The 25,086-nt window shown below is 41.7% G+C and overlaps 3 protein-coding genes across 5 annotated transcripts in view; 1 reads left to right on the top strand and 2 right to left on the bottom strand.

Moving 5' to 3' along the window:
• Positions 1 to 604: 604 nt before the first annotated feature.
• Positions 605 to 15,699, bottom strand: vps35 (VPS35 retromer complex component). 3 transcript variants are annotated; one of them, XM_023995269.2, is made up of 17 exons: positions 15,610 to 15,699; positions 14,477 to 14,563; positions 14,133 to 14,229; positions 13,857 to 13,980; positions 13,462 to 13,644; positions 12,773 to 12,992; positions 12,111 to 12,194; positions 10,376 to 10,485; positions 10,154 to 10,250; positions 9,724 to 9,872; positions 8,269 to 8,476; positions 4,285 to 4,440; positions 4,056 to 4,178; positions 2,976 to 3,155; positions 2,575 to 2,814; positions 2,019 to 2,162; positions 605 to 1,461 (listed from the first exon to the last, which is right to left on the bottom strand). In XM_023995269.2, the coding sequence occupies exons 1-17, from the start codon at positions 15,610 to 15,612 to the stop codon at positions 1,282 to 1,284; spliced, it is 2,385 nt and encodes a 794-aa protein (XP_023851037.1). In that variant the 5' UTR covers positions 15,613 to 15,699; the 3' UTR covers positions 605 to 1,281. The 3 variants fall into 3 exon arrangements, with proteins under 3 accessions (XP_023851037.1, XP_023851038.1, XP_023851036.1); XM_023995270.2 differs by having other exon boundaries at positions 14,477 to 14,560; XM_023995268.2 differs by having other exon boundaries at positions 14,477 to 14,575; positions 15,610 to 15,697.
• Positions 15,700 to 19,373: 3,674 nt separating this feature from the next.
• orc6 (origin recognition complex, subunit 6) lies at positions 19,374 to 22,475 on the top strand. The gene is made up of 7 exons (XM_023995265.2): positions 19,374 to 19,557; positions 19,713 to 19,839; positions 19,974 to 20,137; positions 20,313 to 20,402; positions 20,492 to 20,601; positions 21,091 to 21,177; positions 21,328 to 22,475. Exons 1-7 carry the CDS (start codon positions 19,493 to 19,495, stop codon positions 21,453 to 21,455), a joined length of 771 nt encoding a protein of 256 aa, XP_023851033.1. The 5' UTR covers positions 19,374 to 19,492; the 3' UTR covers positions 21,456 to 22,475.
• Positions 22,476 to 22,627: 152 nt separating this feature from the next.
• The window catches only part of mylk3 (myosin light chain kinase 3), a 27,788-nt gene continuing 25,329 nt past the window's right edge, over positions 22,628 to 25,086 (bottom strand). Inside the window, exons 11-13 of the mRNA XM_023995267.2 lie at positions 24,342 to 24,494; positions 23,306 to 23,441; positions 22,628 to 23,167 (exon numbers count right to left, since the gene is read on the bottom strand). Coding sequence (XP_023851035.1) covers positions 23,087 to 23,167; positions 23,306 to 23,441; positions 24,342 to 24,494 — 370 coding nt within the window. The 3' untranslated portion in view covers positions 22,628 to 23,086. The remainder of the gene's footprint in view (positions 23,168 to 23,305; positions 23,442 to 24,341; positions 24,495 to 25,086) is intronic.

The raw sequence follows: 25,086 nt of genomic DNA, 5'->3' as shown, positions 1-25,086 counted from the left end.
AGTCACCTAGCAACGGATGACAGAACACTGGATAACAGCAGACAGTAGATAGCTAATTGGACCTCATTTTAAGCATGAGTCACAACACAACATTGACCATACTGAATGGTAGAAAACACAACCAAAATAGTGTTTCTAAAAATATAACCTTAATAATAACCTTGTCTGTCTTTCATAATAGCACCCAGTGAGCCATTCTGTAAACAAACGCAAATCTCCCCTCATTTGCACTTCCGTGCCACGACTCAATACTAATTCAAAACTACAGGCTAGTAATCTGCAGCATAACAGAAGATGGACACTAAAAGTTATAGACATGTAGGGTTAATATCAATTTGTTTATTTGTGCAAATGACATATTGATGATATCTATTCGTTTTTTGCTGATTTACAAGTAGGCCATACATACAATACATAGGGTTCAAAATCCAGAAGACAACGAGATGAATAGAACCCACCTCCAACAAAGATCGTTCAATCAATGTGGACGTCAAAGAAATGAAGGTTAGCCGACACTGTATAAGCTCCAGTGACAAAGGGGTATCATACACATCAGTTCCTCCTACCACTCATCGAGATATCCAGAGCAGGTCTATGTAAAAGCATGCACCAACGCACGCCGCTTAACTCTCTACAAATGGCTGTCAACCACAGAAGTAAGGCCGCAACCAGAAAAAAGAAAGAAGAAAAGCTCAACCTAAATGAGTGAAGCCGTTGAGGAGAGAGGGCAAAGGAAAATCTATAGCCGACTGCCCAGGTGTTAGTCCATGGAGAAGGGGTTGTTGGGTCACAGCGTTAGGTCAACGGGATAACTCTCCCCAGTACAACCTCGTAATGACGCGACATTCTCTAAAAGCAGGCATTATTTCATTATTCTGCATGACCATGAAATCATGACGTACAGACAGAGAGGAGTAGGGGTCAAAGTTTAAACATGAGCTTCCACTGGCTATATCGTCTCCTTCCGAGGGTGACGACGGACAACAGAAATGGTCAAATATGAAGGAATGACAACACGCAGGAAGTGCAAGGCAAACCGCAGCCTGTACACCATGTATTCTCAAAAGCAACACCATTAAATGCAACACCTTATGCTAAAAATGGTAACATGAAATAAAGAGGGATGATAGAAGGAAGAGGAGAAAAGGATATAGAAAGAGAGATGGAAGGCAGGTGTTGTTGGTGGGAATGGCATTTTTCCCCCAATGGATGGAATACCCTGGTGTGAGTGTACATGTGTGTGTAAATATATATAGATATTTTTTATAAGTGTAGCGAGCCCTACAGCACCAGGCCCTCATAAGCAGGCCCCTCGGCCTCCGGCGACTCTCTCTGCAGACGCAGGTGCTCCAGTGTGTTGTGGAAGTGTTTGTTGATCTGCTCCGTCTCCTCGCTGGCCTCCAGGTTTGGCAGGTCCTCTCGGATCTTCTGGATCAGCTGGTTCAGAACCGGGACCGTCACCTACAGGGGATCAAGACGTTTCATGATCTTAAATAATAACTTCAAATAGGTTGAAATTAGTTAGAAAAACAACAATGCATTACATACTGTAGATATGCATAAATATACTCAGTTATAAGACAAAGGTTATATAATGATTAAGCGGGAGCAATTATGTTAGTGTCTCAAATTGTCATGACTATGGAGCCCCTGTTCGCAGTCCCTGGAGGCCTAGTACCCTCTCTAGCTGTTAAAAAGAACCCCCTCGTGCAGATGGGGTGTCTATCTGAGGAGAGTGGGCGGGTGAGCTGTAGCCTCCTGTCCTTCCCGCGCTGGTAAATAACCACCAAAGAGTGGGTGTCCCCTTGGAGTCCTAGCAAGTCCCAACACTGTTCCAATAAACTCAGAGAAAAGGGGAGATTGGATGGCATCTCTCCAGGGACCTCAATGTGACCGTCTGCACTTGAAGTGCGTTGAAAAGACATCAGGATTTCATAATGTAGGCCTGGTTCTGAAAAAGCGTGTCAGGAATGAGTGGTACAGACGAGGAGGACAAGAGGGAAGAAATGTGCGCATACCGCATCATTCTCTCTTTCGTAGAAACAGACGTATCTGTTCAGGATCTCAATGAAGAGCTGCACTTGCAATGACGGGTCCATGCACTGGTTGGCGATTTTCAGGGCTTTCTTTAAGCACTCCATCACCCTCTTCCCGTCACGAATCTGAGAACAGAGACAGTCGAGGTGTAAAACTCTACCACGCATTCACACACATGCCACCTGTAATGAAGAAAGAGGAAGTTGAAAGTGCTATGTGTTCGTTGTCACTTCAGCAGCAACCAATCATAGAACAAAGAGAACCTCGTCCTGCATTTCTCACACTTCAATACTCTGATTATGTATGTCATTATACACAAGGAACCTTAGAATTACCACCCTGCTATTTTTTCTCATCAGAAGACAAAGCAAGGCAATCAGTCTTAAATAAAGGTTAAATAAAATAAATACGTCTCAAAACTTGGTTACTAGACTGTTACTGCATGTCCTGTTACTATGGCGACACCATCTTTAGTACTGCACTGTATTTTACACAATAATTATATATATTTCTCCTCTTTGTGAACACAACCCCCACCTCCTCTCCATTCTTTTCAGTGTTGCGTCCGGACCAGAAGAGGTGTGCACAGATGCTGACGGCCCGACACTGGTCTGGCTTCTTGAGCAGTTTGGAGGCGGCGAGTGCACACTGTGTCCTCAGCGGTTCGTGGTTCTCCTCGCTGAAGCATTTCGTTCTCTCAAACGTGCCGATGATCAGCGTGATGGCTGCTAGCTGAGCCTTGGAGTCGCTGATCTCATCCTCATACAGGGAGAAGGCCTGGGGGAGGGGGGGGGGGGGTTCTCAGAGAAAACAGATATAGAGCAATTCCTCACTGAAATCAGTGGATCAATGCTGCCAACACAGGGCACAAGTAAACCTAAGGGGCAGTGACCTCCTTCCTCCAATATTTAACACTCAACCCATTTTGTCCCTTGTACCTGTGACATAAACTCGTAGGCCACAGTCTCGTGGTTCTCGAAGCCAATCTCTCCTGCGGCCAGCGCCCCCTGTAGGAAGAGTCTGAGGGGCAGCTCAGCCAGCTCAGCCTTGATCAGAGCACTGATGGTTTGGTGGGCAAACGAGAAGATCTTCTGGCACTTCTTCTCCCATTTATCATCCTGTGGGATGTGTTCAACAAAGAGGAAACAGTTCAAATCCACCTTCCTGTTTATTATAAATCATCCTCTTCATAACAAAACTATATGTATACTGAACAAACATATAAATGCAACATGCAACAATTTCAAAGATTTTACTGAGTTACAGTTCATATAAGGAAATCAGTCAATTGAAATAAATAAATTAAGCCCTAATCTATGGATTTCACATGACTGGGCAGGGTGAGCAGCCATTGGTGGGCCTGGGAGGGCATTGGCCCACTCACTTGGGAGACAGGTCCACTCACTGGGGAGCCAGGCCCAACCAATCAGAATGAGTTTTTCCCCACAAAAGGGCTTTAATTACAGACAGAAAAACTCCTCAGCACCCCCCCCCCTCCTCAGACGATCCCGCAGGTGAAGAAGCGGGAGGTGGAGTACTCTAGTTATGGTCGGCAGTTGTGAGGCCGGTTGGATGTACTGCCAAATTCTCTAAAACGACATTTCTCTTTGGTAGAGAAATTAACATTAAATTCTCCGGTAATAGCTCTGTTGGACATTCCTGCAGTCAGCATGCTCCCACAAAACTTGAAACATTGGTGGCATTGTGTTGTGTGACAAAACTGCACATTTTAGTGGCCTTTTATTGTCCCCAACACCTGTGTAATGATCATGCTGTTATATCAGCTTCTTTATATGTCACACCTGTCAGGTGGATGGATTATTTTGGCAAAGGAGAAATGCTCAGTAACAGGGATGTAAACAAATTTGTGCACAACATTTGAGAGAAAAAAAGCTTTTTGTGTGTATGGAACATTTCTGGGATCTTGTATTTCAACTCATGAAAAATGTGACCAACACTTTACATGTTGCATTTATATTTTTGTTCAGTATAGTTAGGGTAAGGGTTACGTGACGTACTGATGAAGAGTTCTCTTTGTAGCGGAAGGCCAGCTGATAGGCAGCAAACACCAGCGGTGGAAGAGTGTAGCGAATCCTCTGGTTCCCCCCAGCACCAAAGTGCTTCCTMGCTGTATTCAGGATCTGAAGAACATYACYGAGKKCTCCATTAACARATYCCATYAAACACATCTCCTGAAAACYCATMGATACTGTGACGGAATTCAARTGTARGGMAAGCAWAGCTTACCAGATACTGTTGGTCYGGGTCYTCGGAAAGCAGCAYATGYATYAAGCGACCCACAAGGCTCTGCTCCTCAGCAAAGTCCTCTGGGTCTGGGTCTTCAGCGGGCTGGTCTGGCTGGTCCTGGATCAGTGTCGACACCAGGGTCAYGATGGCATCCACCTTGAGGGAGAGAGAAAGCGTTGCTCAGCAGTGAGATATTTACAGTGCTTTCAGAAAGTACTCACACCCCTTGACTTTTTCCACATATTGTTGTTACAGCCTGAAATAAAAATGGATCAAATTGAGACTGTCACTGGCCTACACACAATAGCACATAATGTAAAGTGGACTTTTGTTTTTAGATTTTTTTTAAACATTTTTTTACAAATTAATAAAAAATGACAAGCTGAACTGTCTTGAGTCAATAAGTATTCAACTCCTTTGTTATATCAAGACTAAATTAGTACAGGAGTAAAAATGCACTTACGTGACATAAGTTGCATGGACTGAAGGTTAAAAAAGGCAGACACCAAATATCCCTTTGAGCATATTGAAGTTATCAATTACCCTTTGGATGGTGTATCAATACACCCAGGCACTACAAAGATACAGGCATCCTTCCTAACTCAGTTGCCGGAAAGGAAGGAAACCGCTCAGGGATTTCACGATGACACCAATGGTGATTTTAAAACAATTAGATTTTAATGACTGTGATAGAAGAAAGCTGAGGATGGATCAACAACATTGTAGTTACCTCAGAATACTAACCTATATGACAGTGAAAAGGAAGCCTGTACAGAATAAAGAGTTTCCAAAACATACATCCTGTTGACAATAAGGCACTAAAGTAATACTGCCAAAAATGTGGCAAAGAAATGCACTTTTTGTCCTGAATACACAGCGTTATATCTGGGTCAAATCCAACAACACATCACTGACTACCACTCTTCACATTTTCAAGCATAGTGGTGGCTGCATCATGTTATGGGTATGCTTGTCATCAGGAAGGACTCGGAAGTTATTTAGGATAAAAATAAACGTAATAGAGCTAAGCACAGGCAAAATCCTAGAGGAAAAACTGGTTCAGTCTGCTTTCCAACAGACACTGGAAGACAAATTCACCTTTCAGCAGGAAAATAATGCCAAATCTACACTGAAGTGGCTTACCAAGAAGACATTGAATGTTCCCGAGTGGCCTAGTTACAGTTTTGCCAAATTGGCTTGAAACTCCATGGCAAGACTTGAAAATGACTATCAAGCAATGACCAATAACCAACTTGACAGAGCTTGAAGAATTTTAAAATAATAAATGTGCAAACATTATTCAACCCAGGTTTGCAAAGCTCTTAGAGACTGACCCAAAAACACTCACGGCTGTAATCGTTGCCAAAGGTGATTCCTAACATGTATTGACTCAGGGGGTTGAATACTTATCTAATCAATTTCAAAATAATAGAATTTTCCACTTTGACATTACAGAGTACTATGTGTGAACCGTTGACAAAAAAAGACCATTAAATTAAAAAAATCCCACTTTGTAACATAACAAAATGTGTAAAAAGGAGTGTAAATACTTTCTGAAGCCACTATCATCAATAAGCTTTCTTGAGCAGACTGGAAAGAGCTATAAGCAGCAAAAAAAAAATTGACAAACTGAAGTTATATCGTGGTCAAAAAGGTATGGGTGAAGATAGTTATATAAGTTTGAGAGAAAGGCTTTTTAAAAAGGCCTCTTATGGCATTAATGGGAAATCAACATTCTCCTGGAGTCCCACTAAGAGCTCTCTTAGAAAAGACTGGTGCTCTGAATCATGGTTCACATTGACCTTTTCCAAATAGAAAAGGTTAATGTGACTTGAACAGCCAATATCTTGAAGAGAATTGATGAAAATATGTAGGCAGACTGCTTGGATGTATACAATACAAAGAGCCTTTTGTGGATGCTTACCTAAACAGATAAAGTAAGGTAAAAAGAGCCCAACAAGAAAACACTTACGAGAAAGAACACAGCTTAATATGTAACGTGCAAAAATCTAAGTTAGTAGCACATATCAGTGTGTGTGTGTGTGTGTGTGTGTGTGTACAGTGCCAGTCAAAAGTTAGGACACACAGGCCTCCCGGGTGGCGCAGTGGTCTAGGGCACTGCATCGCAGCGCTAGCTGCGCCACCAGAGTCTCTGGGTTCGCGCCCAGGCTCTGTCGCAGCCGGGAGGTCCGTGGGGCGACGCACAATTGGCCTAGCGTCGTCCGGGTTAGGGAGGGTTTGGCCGGTAGGGATATCCTTGTCTCATCGCGCTCCAGCGACTCCTGTGGCGGGCCGGGCGCAGTGCGCGCTAACCAAGGGGGCCAGGTGTACGGTGTTTCCTCCGACACATTGGTGCGGCTGGCTTCCGTGTTGGAGGCGCGCTGTGTTAAGAAGCAGTGCGGCTTGGTTGGGTTGTGCTTCATGGCTTTCGACCTTCGTCTCTCCCGAGCCCGTACGGGAGTTGTAGCGATGAGTTAGGACACACTCATTCAAGGGTTTTTACAATTTTCTACATTGTAGAATAATAGTGAAGACATCAAAACTATGAAATAACACATAACACAAAGTATCCATCCTTTGCCTTGATGACAGCTTTGCACACTCTTGGCATTCTCCCAACCAGCTTCATGAGGTAGTCACCTGGAATGCATTTCAAAGTTAAAAAGTTCATTTGTGGAATTTCTTTCCTTCTTAATACTTTTGAGCCAATCAGTTGTTTTGTGTCAAGGTAGGGGTGGTATACAGAAGACAGCCCTGTTTGGTAAAATACCAAGTCCATATTATGGCAAGAACAGCTCAAATAAGCAAAGAGGAACGACAGTCCATCATTACTTTAAGACATGAAGGTCAGTCAATCTGGAAAATGTCAAGAACTTTTAATGTTTCTTCAAGTGCAGTCGCAAAACCCATTAAGCGCATTATGAAACTGGCTCTCACGAGGACCGCCACAGGAAAGGAAGAGCCAGAGTTACCTCTGCTGCAGAGGACAAGTTCATTAAAGTTAACTGCACCTCCGATGGCTGCAGGCCAAATAAATGCTTCAGAGTTCAAGTAACAGACTCAACATCAGCTGTTCAGAGGAGACTGTGTGAATTAGGCCTTCATGGTCGAATTGCTGCAAAGAAACCACTACTAAAGGACACCAATAAGAAGAGACTTGCTTGGGACAACAAACACAAGCAATGGACATTAGAACCAGTGGAAATATGCCTTTAGGCTGATGAGGCCAAATTTGAGATTTTTGGTTCCAACCGCTGTGTCGTTTGTGAGACGCAGAGTAGGTGAACTGATGATCTCTGCATGTGTGGTTCCCAACGTAAAGCATGGAGGAGGAGGTGTGACAGTGCTTTGCTGGTGATGCTGTCAGTGATTTATTTAGAATTCAAGGCACACTTAACCAGCATGGCTACCACAGCATTCTACAGCCATCCCATCTGGTTTGCGCTTAGGGGGACTATATTTTGTTTTTCAACAGGACAATGACCCAACACACCTCCAGGCTGTGTAAGTGCTATTTGACCAAGAAGGAGAGTGATGGAATGCTGCATCAGGTGACCTGGCCTCCACAATCACCCAACCTCAACCAAATTGAGATGGTTTGGGATGAGTTGGACCGCAGAGTGAAGGAAAAGCAGCCAACAAGTGCTCAATATGTGGGAACTCCTTCAAGACTGTTGGAAAACCATTCCAGGTGAAGCTGGTTGAGAGAACGCCAAGCGTGTTTAAAGCTGTCATCAAGGCAAAGGGTGGCTACTTTGAAGAATCTCAAATATATTTAGATTTGTTGAACACTTTTTTGGTTACTACATGATTCCATCTGTTATTTCATAGTGTTGATGTCTTCACTATTATTCTACAATGTAGAAAATAGTAAAAACAAAGAAAAACCCTTGAATGAGTAGGTGTGTCTAAACCTTTGACTGGTACTGTATGTGTGCGTTGGTGTATGTGTGAGTGTGTGTGTTGGTGCGTGTGTGTACTGACCTGCTCCTGGGCTATAATGGTGGTGTTGTAGTCCAGAGTGTTGCTCAGAACGTAACAGCTCATGCTTTTGCGGGACTCATAATCAAAGTACTCGAAGAGCGGAGGGAAGTACTTGAGCTGCAGAACAGTCAGAATGTTGTTGTAGGTGTCCACTGGGATCTTCAGCAGCCTAGTCAACTCTTTTGAGACCGCACTACTGGTTGCAATGCTTTGAAAGAGGGGAGACAATAGTTAAGAATAAAAATACTGCAGTAGCTATGGCAGTTTCCTTTGTCAGCCATCTTTGAAAATTGGGAATTATAATAACATCCAAATATCACATGATGGCAGCAAAACAAATGCATGATCTATTTTTTGGTCTAAAGCAAAAAGGGAATTTCATTAAGACATTACCTCAAACTTCTTACAGAGATTTGAGATCATAGACGTGGATAACACACTATTCACTATTATTTTTAATTCGTTAGTGCTTTGATGAGAAAATGTACTCTGCAACAGGCTTTCTATTCAGATGTGTGAACTTTCCGTCTCAAGTATGGCTGAACAAAGCATTGTAGCCTACTCTAGCACTTTGCTGAAGAATGAGTTTATTCTACTGTCTAGGTGTTGTTTTGTTCAGCAAGCTTTAATGCGAGACAGTACAGAATAGGTAGACGTTTGAAAGCTTTAGTACTTCACAGTAGGGTGGGACTTACAGGCGTAGGCTATGATGAACTAATCAGGGGTCGCACTAGAGTTCAGAAAACTGCATTTTCAAAACGCAGACCATCAATAAAATCACCTGTGATTTATATTGAAAGTCAATAGTGATTTTTTGCTTCAATAGAGTGATCAGGAGTGTGCAACTACAGTTCTCCTTCACAGATACTACATTAGCGCAACACATTTGGCAGAAAATAGCTTAATTTTCATCAGATGTCATTTTCAACAGAAGTGGAACACTATTTGGTGTAAAAAAGCAAGATATTTTGGGGCGAAAACGATGCATGGCCATAATATTTCTAATGTTTATCATAGAAAGAATGTCGTCAGCTACATTTCCTTATGTTTTGCTTGAAGTTAGTCTTAAATTTTACCGTAGAAAAGAAGCTACACATCAGTTAGAGCGCCGTCTGCTGCTAGAATGCCTGTTCCTTCATTTTTATCAGAGTGGAGAAGTGCAACTAAAGTAAATTCATCTGATGACGAGCTGAAATTACAATTAGAAGCATTTTATATCTGCGTTTATAAAACGCAGCAAGATATTTCTTACGCGTTTTATCATTTTGTCCCCTGCGTGAAAAATACAGAATTCTGCGTTAACGCAACCCCTGCTAATATAATTTGATTTTAATTTCCATTAATGTATATCTTTGGCCTGATGCAATGTTGAATTCATCTACCAAACAAAGGTGAAGAACTATCCAGAAGATCAACTAATGTAACACTGAGACGGGGACATGCTTGTGCTCTTACTGCTCCATGTTGAGCTTGTTGAAGATCTCCACTGTGCTCTCCAACACCTTGTCCACATAGTCCACCCGGTCAGGGTAGCACTTCATGGCCAGGTTGATGAGGGACACCTGTAGTGAGACCACATCCTCCGAAGGCATGTCCTGGCGGGACTGGGGGGGAAAAGATGAAATACAAAATAAGGTAATAACATATCATGTAGCCTACTTCAGTTTAATTGCTTAAACATAAGCATATATCAAGGTCATGAGATTGAGTCGATGAGAGGAAAACTAGACCTAGATTTTGTGCCAGAATTTGTCTTGAGTGAGAGAAAACAATACAGCAATAGAATATCTGCAGGGGAATTTTTAACGACCAAATCAATGGGAAAATGGATTGCAGGAGAAAGTCACAAAGAAAAAAAAGAGTAAAGTCTTTCGCCATCACTTACCTGTATAACTGTGGCTACTTGTTGGGAGAAAATATCAAACAGTTTGATTTCAGCAGGGATTCCAGGTCCATCTTCTCGGTGAGCAAACAAAGCCAGTCTAAAACAGAGAAGACCAATCGCGTCAGTGGGTTCCAGCACAACACCAAGGGAAAATGGAAAAGCGCAATCCTGTGTGTAGTGTACTGATTGAAATTAAATCATATGTCGCAGAGTTTACGTCACCTGTCAATGAGAGCGATGATGATGTTTTTTACATTGACGTGCTGATGCAGGTCGGCACAGGAACGAAGGAATAGGTTCAGTGTCTGAAGGTGGAACTCATCAGGGAAGACCTATTAGAAGAGGAGAAGGGCCAGAGACAGCAGAGCAGGGTGACACCTCTACCATGTGACCAAATAAAAATTAAGTCCCTTTTTCAGGACCCTGTCTTTCAAAGAAAATTCGTAAAAATCCAAATATCTTCCCAGCTCTTCATTGTAAAGAGTTTAAACACTGTTTCCCATGCTTGTTCAATGAACCATAAACAATTAATGAACATGCACCTGTGGAACGGTCATTAAGACACTAACAGCCTACAGACGGTAGGCAATTAAGGTCACAGTTATGAAAACTTAGGACACTAAAGAGGCCTTTCTATGGACTCTGAAAAACACCAAAAGAAAGATGCCCAGGGTCCCTTCTCATCTGTGTGAACGTGCCTTAGACATGCTGCAAGGAGGCATGAGGACTGCAGATGTGGCCAGGGCAATAAATTGCAATGTCCGTACTGTGAGACGCCTAAGACAGCGCTACAGGGAGACAGGACGGACAGCTGATCGTCCTCGCAGTGGCAGACCATGTGTAACAACACCTTACACAGGATCGGTACATCAGGAACATCACGCCTGCGGGACAGGTACAGGATGGCAACAACAACTGCCCAAGTTACACCAGGAATGCACAATCCCTCCATCAGTGCTCAGACTGTCCAATAGGCTGAGAAAGGCTGGACTGAGGGCTTGTAGGCCTGTTGTAAGGCAGGTCCTCACCAGACATCACCGGCAACAACGTCGCCTATGGGCACAAACCCARCGTCGCTGGACCAGACAGGACTGGCAAAAAGTGCTCTTCACTGACGAGTCGCGGTTTTGTCTCACCAGGGCTGATGGTCAGATTCACGTTTATCGTCGAAGGAATGAGCGTTACACCGAGGCCTGTACTCTGGAGCGGGATCGATTTGGAGGTGGAGGGTCCGTCATGGTATGGGGCGATGTGTCACAGCATCATCGGACTGAGCTTGTTGTCATTGCAGGCAATCTCAACGCTGTGCGTTACAGGGAAGACATCCTCCTCCCTCATGTGGTACCCTTCCTGCAGGTTCATCCTGACTTGTCCCGCCAGCATGACAATGCCACCAGCCATACCGCTCATTTTGTGTGTGATTTCCTGCTTGACAGGAATGCCAGTGTTCTGCCATGGCCAGCGAAGAGCCCAGATCTCAATCCCATTGAGCACGTCTGGGACCTGTTGGATCAGAGGGTGAGGGCTAGGGCCATTCCCCCCCAGAAATGTCTGGGAACTTGCAGGTGCCTTGGAAGAAGAGTGGGGTAACATCTCACAGCAAGAACTGTCAAATCTGGTGCAGTCCATGAGGAGGAGATGCACTGCAGTACTTAATGCAGCTGGTGGCCACACCAGATACTGACTGTTACTTTTGATTTTGATCCCCCTTTGTTCAGGGACACATTATTCCATTTCTGTTAGTCACATTGTCTGTGGAACTTGTTCAGTTTATGTCTCAGTTGTTGAATCTTGTTATGTTCATACAAATATTTAAGTTTAATATTTAAGGTAAGTTTGCTGAAAATAAACGCAGTTGACAGTGAGAGGACGTTGCTTTTTTTGCTGAGTTTAGTTCATGTGTATGCATTTCCTACTACAGACCTTGATGCAATGACAAACTGGAAACAGTAGTTACCTGAATGATGCACTCCATGAGATATTCTTGAGCCAGGGAATCTCGGCAGTTTACCACCTGCTCTAGGACACCGGACAGCACAATCTGGGGAGAGAAATAACCCAAATACAATGCAACACAATGGCTATCCTCTCTAGATATACGGGAATTACGTATTTGTGTGTTTTCTGCACGTTGTAATACATATTCAATGTAATATTTTATCCAATACCGCATCCCTCTTTGCCAAACATAATTTCTAAGGTAAAGTAGATATAATAGAAAKAATAAAACATCAAAAGAGGTGCTCAGAACCCCTCTCTGAGCTTGACAAGGGTCATCTTCTCCAGTCTCCACTCCCTCAGCTAAACAAACAACAAAGGCTAAACCCTACATAATTCTACAGGTGCTCTTTATTCTAGAACAGTGCACGCTGTGTTCCTAGTCTCCTCTGCATGGCATGACGCTCTCAATTGAAGTACATGAATACATTTGCAAGCCAATATCTGAAAAGTGGCAAACAACCATTCTGATTAATATTAACTACACAGTCTTCGCYGCAGTTCCAGATGACTTATATATCAGCATTCAGAGTTAATGTCAAGGGTTCCATTGTACTTCCAGTACACGCAAATGTACAGCTCTAGATGTCGATATATATAGACAGACATGCAAACACAAACCTGTTTATACTTTTCCACGTTGACCCCCTCCAGCTGGCTGAGTCGAACCAGGTTGGTCCCGACCAGGATGCGCAGCTCCTGCCTCTCCTTCTCCCTCTTCTCCCTGTCTCGGCTGTGGCCCTGGTGCTGCATGCGCACCCACAGCTTATTCATCTCAGCAAAATTCAGCAGCACAAAGTCAATGGAGTCGTTAATGTCTCCCGTCATCGCATCCTCCCCTCTGGAAAGACGTTAGAGATGAGATCCAAAAGTTCTGCCTCATTAAGTGGAGTATGATATATCAAAAGGAAGTATATAGGCKTTTTCATTAAATCAATAACTGAACGGTCACATTTAAAACTTCTGGGATGATTGCTAAACAATGAGCTCAAATCCTCATTCAATCAGAGGACGGAAAAAACATAAATGAGAATGTCTGGTTAACACACTGAGGCCTGGATTGCGAGTGGGAATCGGTCGATGAGAATGAGTGAGGGGCAGCTCAGGAGGGGAGCCCCGTGAGGAGAGACTGAGAGAATCTCAATTGCATATTCCTTGCGTCCTCTTTTTCCTCACCTCCTTCTCAAAACCTTTGGATGAAAAAGCCAGAGGTCCCTCCCCTCTGACCTTCTCCTCCAAAGGGTTTTGTGAAAGAGGCGAGGAGAGAGGACGCAAGGAGTATGTCATTGAGATTCTCCCTTTGTTCTTACTCTAGCTGCTCCCCGTCATCAGGCAGAATGTTGCGGGTGCACTGCAGCAGGTAGTTTCTGAGGAAGAGGCCTCTCAGCGGGTGCTGCACCCCACGACACATCTCCACCAGGTCCTTCAGGATGTCCTTACGCGACTGAGGGAAGGAGCGAACATACACCACCCCCACAGTGATCAGCAGGTAACTGGGGAGAGAGGAGAGGGGGGTCATTACTTGTCCCATTTCCTATTCCTCTAGGGTCAAGCTGCATCTAGTTTGCACTGCGAAGAGGACATTGTTGTCACATGATTGATCACATGTACAAGTAGGCTAGTCCAAGAGAACGTGTGCAGCTTTCCATTTACACTTCACTTTATTCACTAGCTGACACGATCATTAGGGTGCTTGAGTACTCACAGTCTGGGGATGATGTTCCCTGCATATTGAACCAGCTCATAGAGGTCAGCCACCTTCCTGCCCTTGGCAAACTCATCTGTCAGGTACACCTCCAGGTAGTGGAGCTCGTCAGAGATGGCCATGTCTGCACTCAGAATTAGGGACTCATAGCCCAACTGTAAATAACACCAAACCTGGACTTCCCTAGAACAGTCAAATGATCTGGAGAATGAGGAGAGTCGTTTTTTTTTAAACGTCTAGACCAGAGATCCATAGGTTGCAGCAGGTAAAGGATACAGAGTTCATAGTAGCTCTTTGGCGATAACATGGAGGTCCTGAGTTCCCCCAGCATGTTAGATGCATGTTTCAATGCATCCATCAGCTTGTTCTTGTCCTACAGATGGAAGTGTCAGGATTCAAACAAGTCAATTAACAATTAACAATATGAGTAAACAGTGCAGTTAGGTTAATCTCTGATACACTGCTCCAAAAAATGCTGTAGTGTAACTTGTGGCTAGGAAACAGWGTCTCTCTCATACACTAATGAGGGTCAGAGAACACAATACATATTTGCTATATTGTTAACAGAAAAGAGAAGGAAGTCAAAGGGCCCCCCACAGGAGGAAATAAGCAGATCTTACCAGGCAACGTTTCATCTGAAATGACTGGACCTTGACAGCCTGCACGGCTTCATCAAGTAGCTTTTCCTGCTCATCCTGGGGTGACTGCTGTGTGGTAGGCTGAAAGACAGCACACTGAAGCTCAGAGGAATGCCATGCATGTTAGTCTGACATACTCCACCATTATAGRTACAGTGGTTTACAGTTACAGTGAGCCGAGACATGACATTGACTCAGATGCTCAATAAACTGGCTATGCCCCAAGGAAAATAATGAAATGATTGATGGTACTGTACTGGCCAACATAAACATCAATTTAGCTAATACATAGTTATCCTAATGTCAGCGCTCTGGATGGCCTGAGATTAGAAATGGTGAAAAAAATTWACTTGCCTCATCAAGACTGTAATAGGTGCAGACTGCAAGGTAGCACTGAGTCACTAGCCTCTCAAGTGGTTAACTACTAATTCGTATGCACTGTGTTCACACTAACCCTGTTTATGTCTAGCTATACTGACATCACCAGAATMAATGATCAATGACTGACAGCTGATGGCTAACCTTTGCTTAGCCATCAACTAGCTATTGAAGTAGGTAGCTAACGTTAAATGTGGTGGACAGGTTTGTATATTTGGCCCTCTGTCACGGATAACCGATTTTTAGCTATCTACCTTGTTCGCTAGTTACATATGCCAAGTTAAATCGATATTCTCTCTGATCTTTACTAGCTCCGTTAGCTAGCTAGATAGCTATCTAGATAGCTAGCTAACTGGCTACAGTCTAGACATTTCATGAAAATACTAACTAACAAACTACACTCCTTTGACTTTGTGCTTTAAAAGTAAGATATAGAAATCATCGACCATAAGAGATGCTAGACAACAACGAATCGGTCGATTCTTCAAAAATGAAATGTGTTGACAGTTAGCCTACAGTAGCCTTAGCCAGCTACTAGCTAGTAAGTAGCTATAACGTTTTTAGATAGGCCGTAGCTAGCTAGCGCCACCCACAACTTGAGTCTGTTTTCGAGTCTCAGTATCAGCCATACAGCAATAACAAAAAAAACAATACCTAAAATGAATGACTCGCACAGAAGGATTGGATGGATAATAATCACAAGTATAAAGAGTAYCTATCTTATCCGTTTCACTTACCATGATTATCAAGTTTGTATCAGCAAACTGGTAGCTAACCCTGAAATCGTTTCCCAGTCATGTGACTGCTACCAATCCACCCAGCTACCCAGTTTCCACTAGTTACCACAGCCACAAAGTCAAATCGTAATATATCGTAAAAATTCATGAAAACAACAATTTGCTTTTTGTTCTTAGTTTAAGGTTAGGGTTAGGCATAGCAGTGTGGTTAAGGTTATGGTTGAGGTTATGATTAGGTTTAAAAAACTGATTTTAAGAAGATACATTTTAGAAATGGGCGGGGTTTARTACTTTGTGGCTGTAATAACTAGTGACGACCAAGCTACCCTTTCCACAGAATCGCCCCCATTGGCTGAGCCGAAAACAAAGTGTGGGAATACGTCTCCCATTGGCTAAATTACAGTTTACAACAGTGCTAGCACAAATATTTAGACAACGGAGATCCAATTAATACAATGAACTGGGAGCTTTTTAAATTTGAGGTGTKCAAATACCTTAGAAAATATGGTAGTAATCTTGCTAAGACCAGAAGAGCTGAGGAGGAAAAGGTGATCAGTAAGATAACTTCCCTTTCTCAGAGGTCCCCAGCCGGCCTCTCTGGGGAGGAGAAGATGGAACTAATTGAGATAAAAAATAAACTGGATAATATATATAGATTAAAAGCAGAAGGAGCCTTTATTAGATCTAGGAAAAAATGGATTGAGGGAGAACAGAATTCATCCTATTTCTTTAGACTTGAGAAATTTCACTCTAAAAATAACACTATCCATAAATTAAACATTGATGGTGTTATTACAGATGACCAAAAATGAATCGCTAAATACTGTAGCAATTTTTACAGAAAATTGTATAGCTCTAAGTACTGTCAGGAATCCACAGATATGTTTTTTAACTCACTGAATAATGTTCACTCTATCAGTGATATAGAATCTAAACAGTGTGATGAACCCATCAAAGTTGAAGAGATCATAGAGTCTATCAAACATCTAAAGAACAATTAATCACCAGGTGTTGATGGAATTACATCAGAATTTTACAAATTATTTTCTGAACAAATAGCTCCCTTCCTATTTGAAGTCTTTTTAGAGAGTATTAAAAACAATGTTCTCCCTCCGACAATGAGTCAGGGGTTAATAACACTGATACCTAAGCCTAAAAAAMAAGTGTTGCTCATCGATAACTGGCGTCCAATTTGTCTTCTTAATAATGACTATAAGATATTAGCCTTACTATTTGCAAAAATATTTAAAGAAGTCCTGGATGCAATCATTGATGAAACAGTCTGASGAACAGACATATTTCTAACAATGTCAGACTAGTATTAGACATACTTGACTACTCAGACCTAATAACTGAGGATAGCTTCATATTATTTTTWGATTTTTATAAAGCATTTGACACAGTAGAGCATCAGTTTKTCTTCCACTCCCTTGAGAGACTTGGCTTAGGGGATTTTTTCTGTAAGACTCTCTATGCAAATGGTAACAGCTCTATCAAATTMAAATATGGCACCTCACCTAGATTTGAGTTAAAAAGAGAGGAATTAGGCAAGGTTGTCCTATCTCTCCAWACCTGTTTTTATTAATCACCCAACATCTTGKWAATTCTTTAAATAATAGTCRTGTACAAGGTATTTCCATAGCTGGCAAAGAAATTATTATAAGCCAGCTGGCTGATGATACTACACATTTTCRAAAAGACGCTAACCAAATTCCCATATCGATCAATGTGATACAATCCTTTTCCAAAGCGTCTGGTCTATACCTTAACATTAATAAATGTGAACTCATAGCTGTCGAAGATTGTGTGACACCTTCATATTATGGCTTTCCAGTAAAAGAAGAACTTACATATTTAGGCATAACCATTACAAAGGATCAGAAGTCTAGAGGCTTACTAAATTTTAACCCTCTTATTAAAAATACCCAGAAGAAGCTAAATCAATGGCTACAGAGGGACTTATCTTTAAAAGGTAGAGTCCTAATAACCAAGGCCGAAGGTATCTCTAGACTAACATATGGCGCTCTATCTTTATATCTTGACAGTAAAATAAGCAAGGAGATAGACCAGATGCTTTTCAACTTTCTTTGGAGAAACCGTACCCATTACATTAGGAAAACTGTTGTAATGAACACTTATGAGAATGGTGGACTGAATTTTCTGGACTTTACTACTTTAAATAATACTTTTAAGATCAATTGGATAAAACAATTCCTAAGAAGACCCACTTCTATCTGGAATTCTATTCCTCATCATGTCTTCTCTACTTTTGGTGGCCTTAACTTCATGTTGTTTTGCAATTATAATATTGACAAAATTCCAGTGAAACTTTCTGCTTTTCATCGGCAGGTTTTCTTGTCATGGTCCTTCATTTATAAACACAATTTTTCTCCACACAGATATTTATATGGAATAATCGGATATATTGTATAAAAATACTTATTGGTTCCGAAATAATATTCTATTGGTGAGCCAACTGGTAAATGCAGAGGGTCTTTTACTCAGTTCTAAGGAATTCTTATCACTTTACAAGGTCCCTGTAACACCTAAAGATTTTGCAATTGTTTTAGACGCCATTCCTCAGGTGTTGCTCTGTTATTCAGGAACGTGTCAAGACCTGTCCCTCAGAGCCTACCTTCTATTGACCCTGTTGACTCATCAGTAGGAAAGATTTGTTTCTCTTTTGGTCCATTCAACAACAGAGCGATACGAACCATGCCTTATTGGAATGGATTTATTGATAATATCTGTTGGAAAAAGTTTGGATGTTGCCACACATACCTACTTGTTAACAAAATTAAGGAAGTTTCCTTTAAAATTATTCATAAATATTATCCTGCCAACCACTATATGAAGAAGTTTAAGGAAAACATCAACTCAAATTGCTCCTTTTGTAATTGTAATGGATGTGAAATGGCTAGCTAGTTAGCGGTGGTGCGCGCTAATAGCGTTTCAATTGGTTACGTCACTCGCTTTGAGACCGTGTAGTAGTGGTTCCCCTTGCTCTCAAGTGTCGCGGCCTTTGTGGAGCGATGGGTAACGATGCTTCGTGGGTGACTGTTGTTGATGTGTACAGAGGGTCCCTGGGTTCGCGTCCGGGGCGAGGGGCCGACTAAAGTATAATGTTACATAATGACACCCAGAAACAGTGTTGCAGCTTTTTTGGCATTGTATTCATGTAAGAAAACTGTGGCAAGACATCAATCTTGAACACATTTATAAAGATTTTTTACATACGATAGAAATAAGCTGAAACATTTTTATGTAATTAATTTCATTATTCTTTTGGCCAAATTTCATATACAGAAATGTAAATTTACAAACAAAAAAACACATTTTCTTACCCAACAAAAAGAAATTGAAATGTATTTTAAGACAGTTAAATACTCTACTAACAAAAAAGCTGTTAGAATTGTAAGTGTATGTATGTCCCTTAAGGTCCTTGTGTAATTGTAATGTGATATTGTACCCCCTAGCTCGATTGTCCATTGTATATAATCTATATATACTTGTGTTCCCTTATGTACTTTCTGTATTGATTTGCTGTTAATACAAATGAATAAATAAACAATTTTTTTAAATGGGGGAAAAATTGAAAAAATAAAATAAAATAATAAAATACAATGTGATATATGCAAATATATTGTGATGAGAAATGTTGATGCTCAATTCTATTTGTAAAAAAAATGGTTGTTCTTTTCAGCAACAAGTACGCAAACAGACGTCGTATCGTCATAGCCAATAGAATGTCGAAAGATGGCTGGTAGGCGTCGGCCAATTTTGCCGCGAACGTCCGGCACGTTTTTGTGTCTGATTACTCGACTGGAGAACTTTGTTTTTTATTCTCTCGTTGGCAGTCACGAACATTTGTTATTTACCGGAAATGGAAAAAGAAATGTTTACTAAACTTGCATCTAAAATGGGTATAACCTCTGCAAGAATTCTACGGTGAGTCTGTAAAAATATCATATTAGCTAGCTAGTATACTTGAGACGGGACCATAGTTCAAAGCTAACGTTAGCTAGGTAACCTGCTTGCCAACAGCTGTTATTATTTTGTTTCTTGATAACGTTTCCTAAACTCTGTTTGCATCTATATTACAGTCAAGCAGAGGAGTACATGCGGTTATCCCTGGTTAGATGCACAGGACTCGGAAATACTACGGGTACAAGCAAAGCAATAATTTGTCTCGAGTTGGCAGCAACATCAATGAAGCTACCCCTGGACAAGGTACGTTTTTTTTATTTTTTACATTTAGCTTTGTGATGACAATGCACCTCGCCTCTTAATCAAATAACTAAATACCCTGGTATTGCTCCGCTAACGTGCCCTATGAAAACTGGCTTTGTGCTATGTTTCTTCAGGAATATACCGTCAAATTATCCGGGTTGAACAAGAAGCAGTATCAAAGCACTCTGAAGGCCATAGAATGCATGCTTGGCCTTGAGTTTCACCTGGGACTCCGAGACCTTGCTGTTCAGTTTGGGTGCATGGATGCAGTCAAAGTAGCAACCCAAATACTAGAACGGTGAGAACTTGAAGAGTAGCCTACATCTGGCCAACACAACTATTCTATAAATCTTTTGMAAGCTACTATATTAAGCAAGTCTTCTTTCCTGAGCAAGACACAGTCCCAAATATCATATAAGTTGGRCAATGTAAATATGTTAATTTATTAAGATTAACCCATGTTTGTGTTCCAGGTATGAAGCAAGCCTTCCTGCTGCTCAGCAGAAAGATGTGGACCTGTCAAAACCAGTCTTCACTACAGCTGCTTTGAACGCTGCATGCAAGTGAGTGTTACTGTGTTCTGTTTCTCCATAAACCATTCGACCTGATGATTAATGAAACCTAATCACTATCCCCATGGACATCTCTCCAGATGCTTGAAGATCAAAGTGGACAGGAAGCTGGTAGCATCATCTGGTGTTAAAAAGGGAATCTTTGACAGGCTGTGCACCCAGCTCCAGAAACTGGGACAGGACATCTGCAGTAAGTCTGCTGTCAAATGATAAAGTGGTTTGACTAACATATGGTGGGTAYTGGGTGAAAGCCCAGGAAGGGCCTTTGGATTTAGAAACGTACTTTCGAGCCACAATGTTCTGTTAACTAACGATACCTTTTTCTGTGACATACGCTTCAGAAAGCTGGTGTATGAATTATTGTGGCCTTTTTCATAGTGGCCATTTGTACTTTTGCTCCGGGTGTGTAGATTTTTACTTTACTGGGTGAAAAGAGAATGTTGGTCATTCCTCTCTCTCCTTGTTGTCGTGGTTACAAGGGAGAGAGTGGATGTTCTATTTTAGGACAGAAAACTTGATTGGATGTCCCTATCGCGGCGTACAACATGCCTATTACAAGCAATCGTGGAATGTCGTGGCTGAAATCAGTGCTGGCAGTAGGTAGAGTGAGTTCAGGTATGGTCCTCTCAGGTATGATCTTTAAGTATCTATTGATTGATTGATTTATTTTTCCTATTAGAAGAAGCCACTCCACTGAAGAATCCAGTTAAAATGTCACAGAAAAGACAGAGAACACTAATGGAAAGTATTGAACAAAAAGAGGAAGGTAAATGTGACCAAATAATAACCATACCAAATTCCTGATTATGTCCTTAGAAGTTTGGAACTCTTAATCTTTGCTGTTGTGCAGAGTTAAAACAGTGTTGGAGGGAATATTTTGTGCAGTCTATCAAGGCCTTTTCCTCCTCCATTTCAGAGGAAGATCTGCCAATGTCTCAAAAGAAGCTGAAAGAGGACTCTGAGGAGAGTGCAACAGAGGATTACGAAGAGTGGAAGCGAAGAATCTTGGAAAATGCCCTTAAAGCCAAACAAGCCAATGCATGAAAGTTCATTTGAAATTCGTTGCTGTTTATTTTTAAGAAACAGTGTCATGGCTGAGCTGACTAAGGGGAAAGGTTCTCACGAGCTTAGGCATGTGGTCAGTGAAAATGCTGTATACAGTGCTGAGTAGTGAGGCTGGAAAGTTGTTTTCTTTGAATGCTAATGAGCAGGTACAAGTCTGCTAAGGAAGCACACACTAGCTCCATATCTGAGTTACTTCAGTTTTTGGAGAAGGTTAACTGAAACTGTGTTTTTTAGTGTTCATTTTTTCTTTTATCGTTTATTGTTTCAACTATGGTTATTTTATGCTTTAAGCAAGCATGATAKGTTTGTATTCATACAGTACATCAACTTGTCTGCCCCTCAGTGGCCGTGTATGAGATTTACTCTTAAGAGAATTCTGCTGTGCTGTTGCTGGTTTGTGTTGGATTTGTACAGTTTTAAGATGAACATGCTGTGGTGTTTTAAAATGGCTATCTACAATTTCCCTCATTTTGTAAAATCACAATTTATGGTGGATTATAGACAGTCTTACCAGTTGGCAGCTGGCATTATCAACTGTTTTTATTTAGACCACATTGAGTACCACAGTATGAGTCAAATGGTTCTAATTGTTTTTAATTTTTCCATCTGGGATTTTAGAAATACTTAATATAAGTTCTGTGTTTCATGTAGGCTGACCCCGGCGTGACGTTTTGATAACCGCACAAATCTCTCTCGGACAAGGTAACATATCAATAATTAGCTTTGAGAAAATTGAGGCGAATATATTGATTAACTCACCTTGTCCGAGAGAATTACACAGCTATCAAAACGGCACGCGAAGGTAAACCTACACCAAACAAAATTAATTCGAATTTYTCAAATTCACGATGTGAAAAATGAATGGCGGGAAAAACCATTGTAAACATTTTTGTGTTTATGGGCGTTATGACGTTTCTACTGTGTTGGACTATTGACAATAGTAGAAGTCGGTGTCCTTTTGTGGCTTCACTTATTTTAATAAATTAACATTTYTAGTCATATTGAGTTATTCTTGCTGAGTTCAAGTGGAGGTGGGGACACTGTCACAAAATAATGCTATATGGGAACACCGTACTGTCAGGTTGTGTAGCATGCAAACAAGTASCCCATTCAAAGCCTTCATAGAAGGAAAGATTGACAAGACAAGGTCATCTGTGTGATTGTGAAGAGTCACTTACCATATTCAATTAACCAAAAGAAAAGAAAGCCTTGTGAATAATGTGTCATTGTGATGTCAACTTGATGTACATTCAGTAAAGCAGTTCAAACATATGTCAGTAAATAAACAATTACACCTAAGTAAGTAGTAGGCAACCTGCTTYAAGCGCACTGTGAGCCCCGGATAATTGAGTAATCACTAACATCACCCARAGGAAGACTGCACGAAGTTGTGCACTGTACCGTATAAAAAGTGATTAGAATACTACAGTACATTTCAATAAATGTCCATCCTTGCAATTTGCGTACCAATGCCAGACACTATTGCAGATCACGTCCTGTTCTGTTGCCTCAGTCCAACTAGTATAAATGGCAGGAATGCCTGCCATGGAGGTGCAGCACGACAGCAATACACACGAGGCACAACTACTCAGTCTTTGACAGCAGTCTTCTCACTGCTGTACAGTGTTTATGGGATGATCCTGGCGAAACCTCTTCAGCCTGTTGGCTGCAGCAACCACATAGAAGTGTTTCTGCAAGGAAGTAGAATAATTGAAATTAGATCACTTTCTTATAAAGATTTTATTCAGACAATTCACTGTAACACAGATGCAATGTGTAGACTTATGATGGGATYCATGGCAACATGCGTAAATGGCTTCAGTTCTCACCTTCCACTGTTTATGAGCGGCCAGGTAGCGCTGGAGCTTGACTTGGGACTTGAGCCGCACCTGGTGCAATTTGGCTTTATCCTCCAGATTGTTCAGCCAGGCATGCTTCATGCAGCCAGTTGCACTGAGTCGACTGCTACAATACCGACCCAGGATAGGGGTATCAATACACACAGGTCTACAGCCCAAATGGACATTCATCAAGAGACTTGGTTGACTATAGTTTTACACGATGTGGTACAACTCCCAAAACTTGACAACTTCCAAAACCGTATTTCCCCTTTCTGTTTTTAAACTGAGTTTTCAATGCCACTGCCATTATGGATAAGAGCGTCTGCTAAATGACTTAAATGTAAATGTAAAACATTCTCCGTAACCCATGCCTAATCTAATGCTGGTAGCCTATCATGAAATAGCTGCTGCTAACAGCAGAGATGTACCCATTCCGTGGAAAGAAAAGTAGCCTACAGAGGGAGGCTAATGATGAGCCCACTATGATCCTTTTCACCATGGCTGATAGTGGGTGTGGGGGTGAATAACACACAACTAAGTGCCCCGATTAGGAATGACCAGATCATTAACGGTGTCACAGCACAGAAAGAACAACAAGGTGCCTGTTGCCATCTGCACTACGGGCTGCCGTTGTTTCCTGCCAGCTGACCACTCAGTGAACAGTCCAGTGTGGGAGCACACACAACTCACTCAGGCCCTGGCAGTGTAGTTTGCATTTAAATGTGACTCAAATGTGCTACTTTCTATTGACCTTCTATATCCTGTTTACTCAACTCATTTGGATTTCATGGCACATATTCAAATAACCCATTTCGACAAATGGCAAAATGAACCATCAACAGTCTGATTGTGATTCAGTGGCAATGAGGTGCATTCAGTTGGAATATTCCTGCCTTAGGCAAACAATAGGCCTTTTCATTTTACTAAATGAGATGGTGCTACGGCCATGATTGAGTGGAGAGGACAAAGAGGGAGAAACAATATAGATGAATAGAAAATGAATTGTAAGGAAGATATGAAATACCATTTAGTTGGAATCAGCAGTCTGGTAACAAAGTCCTTAGCCTCCTCTGTGACATTCTCGAATGCCTCTGAATCAAAATCCCAGTTGGCGTGAAGGATATTGTTCATAGTCTCTGCATCGTTGTCCCCCAGGAATGGAGACAGTCCACTCAGACTAATAAAACAGGGAGATATTCTGGGTCAGTTACATTTTCATACAGTCCTTCTATACACTGACTCATTAGAAAGACAGAGCAGTCATCAAAGTCATGATGCAACAGAGAGCTCTGCCTCAGTGCCCTGTTGCATGGAATGAAAAGTATGGGCCAGGTATGTAAATACAAAGTTTGAGAATATGAATCTTAGACCCATACCACACTTCAACACAAAGACTGTGGGCAATGGTTACGAAGGAGCAGATGTGTGTGCCACGTTCCAGAGAAATTGAAACAAAACACAATCACATGCTGATGCTTACTCTAAATAGAATAGAATAATTCAATTAGCACCATGGAGCCCTGGGTAGTGCTAGGTATTCAGGCAAGCTGGCGAGCATAGAGTGGGACAGCCACACATTCTTATTTTGGGCGAACCCTCCTAAATCTCCTTGGACATCTGTCAGGTTATTAGCAATAATTGAATCTGCCGGGTCCTAAGAAAAACAGACGGCCATTGGGATGCACACAGTTCATTCAGGGCCATGGTTGATGCTGACAGGCAATGTTGCGAGGGGGCAGCAGTGGGTATGAATTTAGTCATAGCTGAAC

Source organism: Salvelinus sp. IW2-2015, linkage group LG10 (genome assembly GCF_002910315.2).
Source record: "Salvelinus sp. IW2-2015 linkage group LG10, ASM291031v2, whole genome shotgun sequence".
Lineage (NCBI taxonomy): Eukaryota > Metazoa > Chordata > Actinopteri > Salmoniformes > Salmonidae > Salvelinus > Salvelinus sp. IW2-2015.
Note: the sequence above shows the minus strand (reverse complement) of the source record. Positions and strands in the feature narration are given on the sequence as shown.

Coding starts and splice junctions, on each gene's coding strand:
- orc6 (XM_023995265.2), top strand. CDS start 19,493: ATGGAAAAAGAAATGTTTACTAAACTTGCATCTAAAATGGGTATAACC. Junction 19,840..19,973: donor TGAAGCTACCCCTGGACAAG/GTACGTTTTTTT, acceptor ATGTTTCTTCAG/GAATATACCGTCAAATTATC. Junction 21,178..21,327: donor TATTGAACAAAAAGAGGAAG/GTAAATGTGACC, acceptor CCTCCATTTCAG/AGGAAGATCTGCCAATGTCT.